The sequence below is a fragment of the Orycteropus afer genome, unplaced genomic scaffold, assembly GCF_000298275.1.
Source record: "Orycteropus afer afer isolate SDZICR_OR568_19922 unplaced genomic scaffold, OryAfe1.0 scaffold00272, whole genome shotgun sequence".
NCBI lineage: Eukaryota > Metazoa > Chordata > Mammalia > Tubulidentata > Orycteropodidae > Orycteropus > Orycteropus afer.
In genome coordinates this window covers 2672292-2683158 of record NW_006921859.1, presented here as the reverse complement: position 1 = coordinate 2683158, position 10867 = coordinate 2672292, and the positions used below count along the sequence as shown (strand labels likewise).

Sequence of the window (10867 nt, the reverse complement as noted above, 5' to 3'; positions counted from 1 at the left end):
CAGTTAGGAAGTGGCCTCCTTGACCAAAGATTCTATTTTCAAGGCTGGTGGTTTCTCAGTTCTTTCTCTCCCCAGAGCAGTTCTCTAGGTAACCTCTGGCCAGACAACAACATGAGAATTTGTCTGACTTCAGTCTCCTTCCACAAACTCCTCTTTGCACTATCCCCCAGGGAGGGGAATGGATCCCTGTCCTCTGTGAGTGTGGGGTTCAGTGTGCTCTAAGAGTTTCATATCACTTCCCATGGTTGGGGGTGGAGGGTGTTTGTTGCCACCAATACTCTGTCCTCATCCAGCCTGGCTGTGACCATTGGTCCTGGTCCTAGGTGTCACCTGCCCTTTGCTTGGCTTTGGAAAATTTCCTTCTTCTCTATGGACTTCAGTTTCCCAAACTGAAAAGGAAGGTTATGGACTAGATGGACTCAGAGGGCCTTTCTAGATCTGGAGTCTGTAAATTTCTGAGATCCCAGAGGGATGGCTGGGAGGGAAAAAAGAGAGTCAATGCTGGGGAATTAGGGTAAAGCAAGATAATCTCCTGGAACTATAACAAAGGGAAACTGAAGTCACCTGATTCAAATATTTCTTTCCTTCCTATCTGATTGCAAATTCTACTCTTCTCATTTTTAAATAAATAAAAGCCAGATGGCCAACCACTAAAAAGGTAAATTCTACAGTTTTTCATTCTTTACCTAAATGCTCCACAATATGTTATAGGGAATGATATAGTCAGATATGGACACAGGCATCCTACTATATTATAACTTTTTGTTTTGTACCTTTACCCACTAGACTGTGAGCTCCTGGGGGTGGTGGTGAGAGATTATATTACGTTTATCTGTATAATGCTAACAAATGTTTTGGGGTTGAAGAGGCTCCTTTTCCATTTCTGATTTATGAAGTAATCAAGAAATACACCAAATAAGTCCTATAAGTGTATCTGTATGATCTGTAAGAATTCCCAGGTGTATAGTAGAGATGACAAGGGACTAGGTTGTAGTCACTTCTTGGTCACAGCCAGCTACCCAGAGGGACCAAGTAGTTGAACCTGTGGGCTTGGGACCACAGTCACAAGGGACATCAAACTCAATTGGCATAACATACTACACAAAACATTGTTCCACTCCTACTTTGGTGAGTAGCGACTGGGATCTTAAAAGCCTGCAAGCAGCCATCTAGATGCAATGATGGGTCTCTCCTCATTCAGAGCAAAGAAGAATGAAGAAAACCAAATTCATGGAAAGAATTAGTTCTAGCAACTGGTATACCATCTGATCCACAGCCTATATGACTATGAGACCAGAAGAACTCGAAGGTGCCTGGCTATCACTGTCAACCATTCGGAGGGGGATCTATGTAGGAGACCCTGGGTAGACAGGGAGAACAATGTGGAACAAAACTCAAAATCATTTGGAAAAAAAAAAGGGGGACCAGGTTTGCTGGTCAGATAGAGCCCGGTGGAACCACTGAGACTATGGTCTCTCACTGCCCTTGAGGTCTGGAATGGAACCCACTCCTGTGGCTTCCAGCCAAACAAAAGACAGGCATATTTGTTGCCTTGGAGAGAACAATCTTGGGAGAAAGAAGGGCTGTTTATGCACAGGGAGACAGCTCAGGGGGCAGAAGTGCATGGAGGGATGGACACAGGGAAGAGGTAACTATCCGGAGGAAGTGGGAGGGGAGGTGTTGCATTGTGGTAAATTGTAGTCAATGTCATGAGACAAAGTGTATGTGAACTGTTGTGTGGAAAGTGAATTTGCTCTGTAAATTTTCACCCAAATCACAATTAAAAAAAAAAAAAAAGATACGCCAAATAATAAATCAATAAAGCTGATATTGGGGCATGTGGCTTAGAGCTATAGTCATATGAAACTTCCAAACAGTGAACTCTAGAATTAACTTTTTTTCCATCCAGTTTTAGACAGTGTAGGGTATATCTCCCCCAATTTGTGTCTGCCTTTACAAAACTTGGATCATGAAAGAGCAGATGTGGACTCCAAAAGGAAAGGAAAGAGGAAGGCACAGAACTACACGTGGCCACTTCCTCTCCCCAACTCACCAATAATGTTAAGTTCCACTTCCTCCCTGAGGAGGTATGCAGGAAGGAAAGCAAGCCAGGAGGCTTATACCAATGGAGGTTCCATCATGTGTAAGAAAACATCAGAAATGGGTAACAAGCATTATCCTCTATCCATACTGTTCTAGACACACAGTATGACTTCAGTGAGTTTCATTCAGGGTAGTGAGTGGTTACCCTCTCTTTGGATGTCCTGCATCCTGGTCCTCTTTCTATGCTTCCTTTTTTTGGGGAGTTTACTCTTCATACCAAAACCAAAAAAAAAAACAAAACAAAACAAAAAAAAAACCAAATTCACTGCTGTCAAGTCAGATCTGACTCATAGCGACCCCTCCTTGGTTTTCAGAGGTGGTATCACTACAGAAGTATATTGCCCAACCTTCCTTCCGAGGAGTGGCTGGTGGGTTTGAACTGCCTTCATAGTAGGTGGAAATCTGCTTCTCACTAGGGAAGATGAAAATGACAGGCTTGCTTTCTCAACCTTCTTTGAGCTGTCATGCAGGCCCATGTACTAGTTTTTACCAATCAGATGCCCATACCTATGACTTTGAATCATAAGGTAGTGACATTAAAAATCAAGAAAAAAAAAAGTCTTCCTTTCTGATAATGGGAAAGAGGGGAAGCAGAGAGCTACAACTTGTTCCAGTCTAGCAGCAGCTCCAGTGTCCAACTACAGGTCTTTGCACATTTCATTATAATACTTTACTTTGTCTTCTGTAGCCACCCTTTCTATTCAGCTCTTTTATCTAACCATTTCTTCCATTTGTCTTAGCTACTCTCCATTCAAAAGAAAGTTTCAGAGTCTCTCTGACAACCATTTTGGTCTTTTCTTCCTTTCCCGTCTTTTTAATGACATTTTGCTTTCTATATGCATGATGTTTTTGATGTCATCCCACAACTTGTCTGGTTTTCAGTCACTGGTGTTCAATGCACCAAATCTATTCTTCTGATGGTCCATGTGGATGTCCCATAGTCAGCTCCTGGCCTTGTTCTGAATGCTGATATTCAGTTTCTGCATCACCTTTTCCTACAAGTGTTGTCAATTTGATTCAGTTTATTTCATTTGGTGTCCATGTGTATGTTGTTGTTATGTGCCATCGAGTCAAACCCGACTCATAGCGACCCCTCCTTGGGTTTCCGAGGCAGTATCACTATGGAAATAGGATTGCCCAACCTTCCTTCCGAGGAGTGGCTGGTGGGTTTGAACCGCCAGCCGTCTGGTTAGCAGGCAAGTGTCTTAGCCACTATGCTACCAGTCCATGTGTATAGTCACAGTTTATGTTGCTGAAAAGGGTATTTGCAATGAATAAGTCATTGGTCTTGCAAAATTCTGTCATATGATCTCCAGCGTCATTCATCTCACCAAGGCCATATGTTCCAACTACTGATAATTCTTCCTTGTTTCCAACTTTTGCATTCCAATCACCAGTAATAGTCAATACTCATCTTGATTGCAGGTTTTATCAACTTCAGACAACAAAAGTTGGTAAAAAGTCTCAATTACTTCATCTTTAGCTTTAGTGGTTGGTGCGTAAATTTGAATGACAGTAGTATTAACTGATCTTCTTTGCAGGTGCATGGATATTATCCTGTCACTGACAGCAAACAGATGGATTGCTGGAGGCACTTACTAGTTATACCAAGAAATTTGGAAGATAGCTACCTGGCCAACCGACTAGCATAGATCCATATTTGTACCCATTCCAAAGAAAGATGATCCAAAAGAATGTGGAAATTATCAAACAATATGCTGGAGTTAATTTAAAAACCTTTGCAGCAGTATATTGACAGGGAACTTCCAGAAATTCAAGCTGGATTCAGAAGAGGATGTACAATAAGGGATATTATTGCTGATGTCAGATGGAACTTGGGTGAAAGCAAGGGATATCAGAAAGATGTTTACCTGTGTTTTATTGACTATGCAAAGGCATTCAACTGTGTGGATCACAACAAATTATGAATTACATTGTGAAGAATGAGAATTCCAGAACAGTTAAGTGTGCTCATAAGGAACCTGCACATAGATCAAGAGGCAGTTATCCAAATAGAACAAGAGGATACTGAATGGTTTAAAATCAGGAAAGGTGTGCATCAGGATTGTATTCTTTCATCATAGTTATTCAGTCTGTATGCTGAGCAAATAATCCAAGAAGCTGGACCATATGAAAATGAACACAGAATCAGGATCAGAAGGTGACTCATTAACAACCTACGATATGCAGCTGACACAACCTTGCTTGCTGAAAGTGAAGAAGACTTGAAACACTTACTGATGAACATCAAAGACTACAATCTTTATTATGGATTACTCCTCAATATTAAGGAAACAAAACTCCTTACAACTGGACCAATAAGCAACATCACAATAAACAGAGAAAAGGTTGAGGTTATCAGGGATTTGATTTTACTTGGATCCACAATTAACAACCATGGTAGCAGCAGTCAAGAAGTCAGATGTTGTACTGCACTGGGCAAATCTGCTGCAAAAGACCTTTTTAAGATGTTAAGAAGCAAAGATGTCACTTTAAAGACAAGGTACCCCTGACCCAAGCTATGGTATTTTCAATTACCTCATGTGCATTTGAAAGCTGGACAATGAATAAGGAAGACTGAAGAAGAATTGATGCCTTTGAATTGTGGTGCTGGCAAAAAATACTGAAAATACCATTGGCTGCCAGAAGAACCAACGAATCTGTACTGGATGAAGTACAGCTGGAATACTCCTTGGAAGTGAGAATGGCCAGACTTTGTCTCATCTACTTTGGTCAAATTGTCAGAAGGGACTGTTCCCTGGAGAAGGATATCATGCTCAGTAAAGTGGAGGGTCCTAGGAAGGAAGGTTGGGCAATCTACTTCTGTAGCGATGCTGCCTCAGAAACCCAAGGAGGGATGACTATGAGTCAGGTCTGACTTGATGGCACATAACAACAACAACAACAACAAAGTGGAGGGTCAGTGATAAAGGGGAAGACCCTCAATGAGATGGATTGACACAGTGACTGCAATGATGTGCTCAAGCACAGAAGAATTGTGAGGATGGCCCGGGGCTACATAGTGTTTTGTTCTGTAGTACATAGGGTCACTATGAGTTGGAGCTAACTTGCTGGCACCTAACAGCAACAACATTATGGCATCATTGCAACTTATTATTTTATTTACAAAACATCTGCTTTTTAATTCTGATTTACCAAAGACCCTCACGCTATTAGAAATAAGAGGAAGAAATAGTAAAAGTGGTGATAAACAGAAAATACTGAAGTTGTTAAGACTTTTGTTTTATTTGGAGCCATAATCAACACCCATGAAAGTAGCAGTCAAGAAACCAGTCAGTGTATTGCATTGGGCAAATGTGCTGCAAAAGATTTCTTTAAAGTGTTAAAAAGCAACAATGTCACCTGATCTGACCAAGACATGGCATTAGTGCCTAAGGTATTTGACTGCAAACCAGAAGGCTGGTGGTTCAAACCCATCAGCCACTTCTTGGAAGGAAGGTTGGGCAATCTACTTCTGTAGTGGTACTGCCTCGGAAACCCAAGGAGGGGTCACTATGAGTCAGGGCCTACTCGACAGCAGTGAGTTTGTTTTTTTGTTTTCATATGCATGGGAAAGCTGGACGATGAATAAGGAAAACTGAAGAAGAATTGATAACTTTGACTTAAGGTGTTGGGAAAGAATATTAAATGTACTATGAACTGCCAGAAGAATGAACAGATCTGTCTCAAAGGAAGTACAACCAGAAGGCTCTTTAGAAGTGAAGACAGTAAGACTTTGTCTCATGTACTTTGAACATGTTATCAGGGGGGACCTGTCCCTGGAGAAGGACATCACACTTGGTAAAGTGGAGGTTCATCGAAAAAGGGAAATATCCTTAATGAGATTGATCGACACCGTGGCTGAACAATGGGCTTAAACACAGCAATGATTGTGCGGCTGGTATAGGACTGGGCAGTGTTTATTCTGTTGTACATGGGGTCAGAAACGACTCGATGTCACCTGACGATAACAACAGGAGAGAAGCCTCATTATTCTCCCATGTATAATTGGCAGGATTTCTGTGAACCAGGCATTACAGAGTTTACAGATGAGAGAGCTGAGGTTCAGAGAAATGAGGTACACGGCCCTGGAAAATGGCAGAATGAGATCCTGGACCTCTGGCTCCCAATCTTGTGCTCAGAAATGCCACTTGCTTTCTCACTATAGGGAAGTGAGACTTGGGTTCTTCTTCATCACTAATGTACTTCCTCCTTTCCCTGATCCCTGGGTCCCCAGCTATAACAATCTCCTAGTCTGGTTCCACACTTCCCTTTAGCTTTTTAGCAGTTTTAAAGCTTAGGAACATTGTGGTCCTCTGATCCTGCTTCCAGATTCTCCTGGGCATAGCTGGAGCTGTGCATTCTGTCACTGCTGTGAGTACTGTGTGTGTGTAAAGGGTGGGTGGGCTGTGAGTTGCTCTCCAATCAGGGAGGGGAACAAAGATTGGGGTTCTGATTGTGCTTTTCTGTGGACCAGGTTTGATACTGAGATGGGGAAACACTTGCTGCTGCCCGGTCTGCTCCTGTCTCTTCCAATGACCGCAGCCTGGACTGCTTCTAACTGCCTAGTGACTGAGGGTTCTCGGCTGCCTCTGGTCTCCCGATACTTCCTGCTGTGCCCCATGGACTCCAGCCTGCCCTTCCTTGCCTCATGCATCTTGGTGACCAATCTAACACAGACCTTGGAGGCTGTGCCACAGCATGTGGAGGGGCTCTGCCTCTCTGGTTCCATTTCTGTCCTGCCCCCAGATGCCTTCTCCCGCTTCCCTGGGCTCAAGGTCCTGGGGTTGAATCTGCATTTCACCCAGCTCCTGCCAGGAGCCCTCCGGGGCTTAGAGCAGCTGCAGCGGCTGCATTTCATAGGCCGCCGCACAGATTTTCTATATTTACCCCCTGATGCCCTTGGCAACCTGAGCTCCCTCCATCACCTTGCTTTCATTGGCCCTTGCCTGGATGGGAGCTTGGGTGTCCGGCTCCCCCCCAGTCTACGATGGTTGGGTGTGACGTACAGCTGCCTGCAGAATGTGGGGGTGCTGGCTGATATTTTCCCAGACCTGGTGTTGGGCTCCTCCTCTGGGGATGCCTGGTCCCTGGACACACTGGACTTGTCATTCAACTACCGGCTGAACATGACCAGACCTGGGGCCCTCCAGGGACTCCAGCTGAGGACTTTGCTTCTGGCTGACACAAAAATGGAGGTAACTGCTGTGGTAGAATCTGGGCTGCAGAGGCTGGATGTCCTGTCTGTGAAGAAACCTAACATGGTTGAGCTGCCTGCCAAGGTAATTGCCCACTTTGAGCTGCAAGAGCTGCATCTGCAACTTACCCGAATAGGAAACATAGCTCCTGAGGCTCTGAGTTCATGTCACAGTCTGAGGAGCTTGACTCTTCAGAACAGTTTTCTGAGTGACCTGCCACCAGGCTTCCTAACTGCCATGCCGAAACTTCAGACACTAAACCTGGCAGCCAACAAAGTCAAGATTGCCATGCTGTGCACGAATGGGACAGAGGCTGAGTCAGGCCTGCAGACCCTGGATCTGTCCCAAAATGGGCTGTATACTATTCCCCCAGACACCTTCTCCTGTTTGCCCCACCTGCGGGAGCTATTACTTCAAGACAACAAGCTGGCTTACCTGGACAGTCAGGTGTTCCAGGGCCTGAGGAAGCTGGAGACATTGGACTTGAGCGGGAACCTACACATAGCCCTGGGTGAGGACTGGCTGGCTTCTCTACCCGCACTGACAACCCTAAACCTCCTAGACACTCAGATGGTGCTGAACTTAACCTTTGCTTTCCGGGATCTAGAAAGGCTGCACAACTTGAGACTGAGGCTCCCTTCTGGGCCACCCTGGAAGTTGCTTCTGCCTGTGGGGTTGGTCAGCTTGGAGCTTCATACAATCTCAGGCATGAAGCCTTGGATGCTGGTTCCTGATGTCTTTCCAGTCTTACAGACCCTGACCCTAAAAGGCTGGGGACTGCAGCTGGAGGTACAAAATGTCTCCAAGATATTTCCTGTTCTTCATCAACTCTCCCTGCTTGGCAATAGCTTGGAGGCCCTCTGCTCACAGGGTACCTCCAGCTTCTTCCTCTGGCAGCTCCCCAGGCTCAAGCAGTTGTGGGTAAGGGGCTCTGGGCACAGCCTTAGACCCTGCTGCATCACAGGGCTGCCCAGCCTGCAGGAGCTGAAGCTGCAAGGTCTGCAGTCCCGTGCCCAGCCACGCCCAGTGCGGCTTGAGGAGCTGGTGGGTGAGTTGCCCAGGCTGGAGGTGTTGCAGCTGCAACAAACAGGGCTGGAGACACTGTCTGCTGCTGCTTTCCAGCGCCTTGGCAGTCTCCAGGTCTTAGTGCTAGACTGGGAGAAAGGCATTGTGCTGGATGACAGCCTCCAGGAACAAAGCCCCCAGATGCCCCAGTACATGTATTTTCTGATTGCGTCCTTGGCTTGCCAGTGTGCCAATGCCTGGGTAGGTCACTGGCTCGAGCGGTCCCCCAGAACATATGTGCACATAGTATCACCCCAGCTGTGCCAGCCAGAAGCTGGAGGCGGCTCCAAGAGTCCCCTTTTCCCTTTTCTCAGAAGCCACTGCCCCAAGACTTTGGAGCTAGGGCTCTTTTTGGGCAGCTTTGTCCTGGTACTTCTGCTGATCTTCTGGCCATTGCTACAGGAGGCCAGGAACTGGATCCGTTATCTCCAGGCCTTGTTCAGGGCTTGGCTCCAGGGTCTGAGGGATCAGAGGGGTGAGGATAAGTTGTTCCTTTATGATGTGTTTGTGTCCCACTGCAGGCAAGACCAGGGCTGGGTGGTCCAGGAATTGCTGCCCACTCTGGAAGGCTGCCTTCCGGCTGGCTGGGGCCTGCGTGTCTGCCTTCCTGAGCGGGATTTTGAGCCAGGCAAAGACGTGGCAGACAATGTGGCAGACAGCATGGTGGGCAGCCGAGTCATGCTTTGTGTGCTGAGTCAAGAGGCTCTGTGCACACCTCGCTGCCGCCTGGAGCTCCGCTTGGCTACCTCCTTCCTGCTGGCTGCCCCCTACCCACCAGCACTGCTGCTGGTCTTCCTGGAGCCTGTCTCCCTCCACCATCTCCCCCGCTACCATAGACTAGCCTGGCTGCTCCGCCGAGGAGACTACTACATGTGGTACAAGGGAGATGAAAGAAAGGACAACTTCTGGGCTTGGCTGGGGAGCAGGCTGCGGCAGCCTGGGTAATGGGAGAGTAGGTGCCTGTTTGTTGGAGAGTGGAGGTACAGAAAAGCAAGCCAGCCTGGCAGGGAGATAGTGGGCTTATGTGGAGATATGAGACTGAACCCAGCCCCTGGTGGGAGGTGGAGTGCTGCATGTGCAGGGAGGGTCAAATGTTGGGAATGCAGGCTTTGGGAGGGCTCTGAAGACTGAATGAGAACATTTGGGGGTGGCAGGTGGTTGTGTGACATGTGATGTGATTTCAAGATCTCTAAATTGTCAATAAATGTATTAAGTCCATGAAATGCTTGGCTTGATCGGATTATTTTAATGGAAATCCACATGAGGCAGAAGGCTAAGGTTCTGGGGTTGTAGGAACTGAAGTCAAGGAAGTAAGATTTGGAATTCATGGAAAGAGTAGAGAAGAAGGAAGAGCTCTGACAGTCCTAAAATGTGGAATGGGGTCCAGGCCCAGTTCAATCAGATTTTCAAGGGGTCTAGAGGGACACCTTTTGCCATCTGGGTTATAGAGGGATTGACAGCTGAGGACCAGAAAGCTGAGCAGCTGAGACTCTGTCCAGGCTGCAGTGAATTAATTGTCTGTTCTCCCCATAAAAACCTAAAAGCATGTTCACTTCTATCATGTGTGTGCAGCCTCACTGCAACACTGGGAGGAGAAATCCACTCCACCTTGGCACTTGGCACTCCAGTCATGCCAAAATTCTCATAGTTCCCAGTATGCTACATGTTCTTAGCTCTTTGGGCCTTTGCATGCACTGCTTCTTCTCCCAAGAATGCCCTTTCATTTGGGGAACTCCAAGATGTCCTGAAACATTCAGCTCAGTCATCACTTTCTCCAGAAGTCTCCCCTGACCTCTCAGCCTGTGTAAACTGCTGCCTTTGTGCTCCCACAACTTCCTATACTTCTCTTTCTCAAAGTAGTGATCATATTATACCATCCCTCTCATTGATCTGGGAACCACTGGAGCCATGGTTTCCAAAGTAGGGTGCACAAGATGATCCCTTGGGGTTTAGGAAGAAATTGTTATAACTTCTCTTGTTATTGTGTTGTTGTTGTTATGTGCCGTCGAGTCGGATCCAACTCATAGCGACCCCTCCTTGGGTTTTCAAGGCAGTATCACTACGGAAGTAGATTGCCCCATCTTCCTTCTGAGGAGTGGCTGGTGGGTTTGAACCGCCAGCCTTCTGGTTAGCAGTCAAGTGCCTTAGGCAATACACTACCAGAGCTCCTATAACTTCTCTTATTAGTATTTTAATCTCACCTCACTCCGGAGCTAGCCTGCTTGCCTTTTAGCCATGTGGCTTTTGCATGTTACTTAATCTCTCTGTACTTCAGTTTCTTCTTCTGTATTAGTATTAGACCCTCCCTCAAAGGGTTGTGAGGATTATATGAGTTAATATGTATATAGCACTGAGAACATGACCTAATGCACTGTAAAACTCACTGCTATCAAGTTGATTCTGACTCATAGTGACCCACATTGGGTTTCCAAGGCTGTAAATCTTTACAGAAGCAGACTGCCTCATCTTTCTTCCCCAGAGCAGCTGGTGGGTTCAAACCA

General features: G+C 46.2%; 1 protein-coding gene across 1 annotated transcript; it reads left to right on the top strand.

Moving 5' to 3' along the window:
• The first annotated feature begins 6593 nt into the window (after nucleotides 1-6593).
• On the top strand, nucleotides 6594-9311 carry LOC103205189 (toll-like receptor 12). Its single transcript, XM_007950466.1, has one exon. It carries the CDS (start codon nucleotides 6594-6596, stop codon nucleotides 9309-9311), a length of 2718 nt encoding a protein of 905 aa, XP_007948657.1.
• The last annotated feature ends 1556 nt before the right edge of the window (nucleotides 9312-10867 follow it).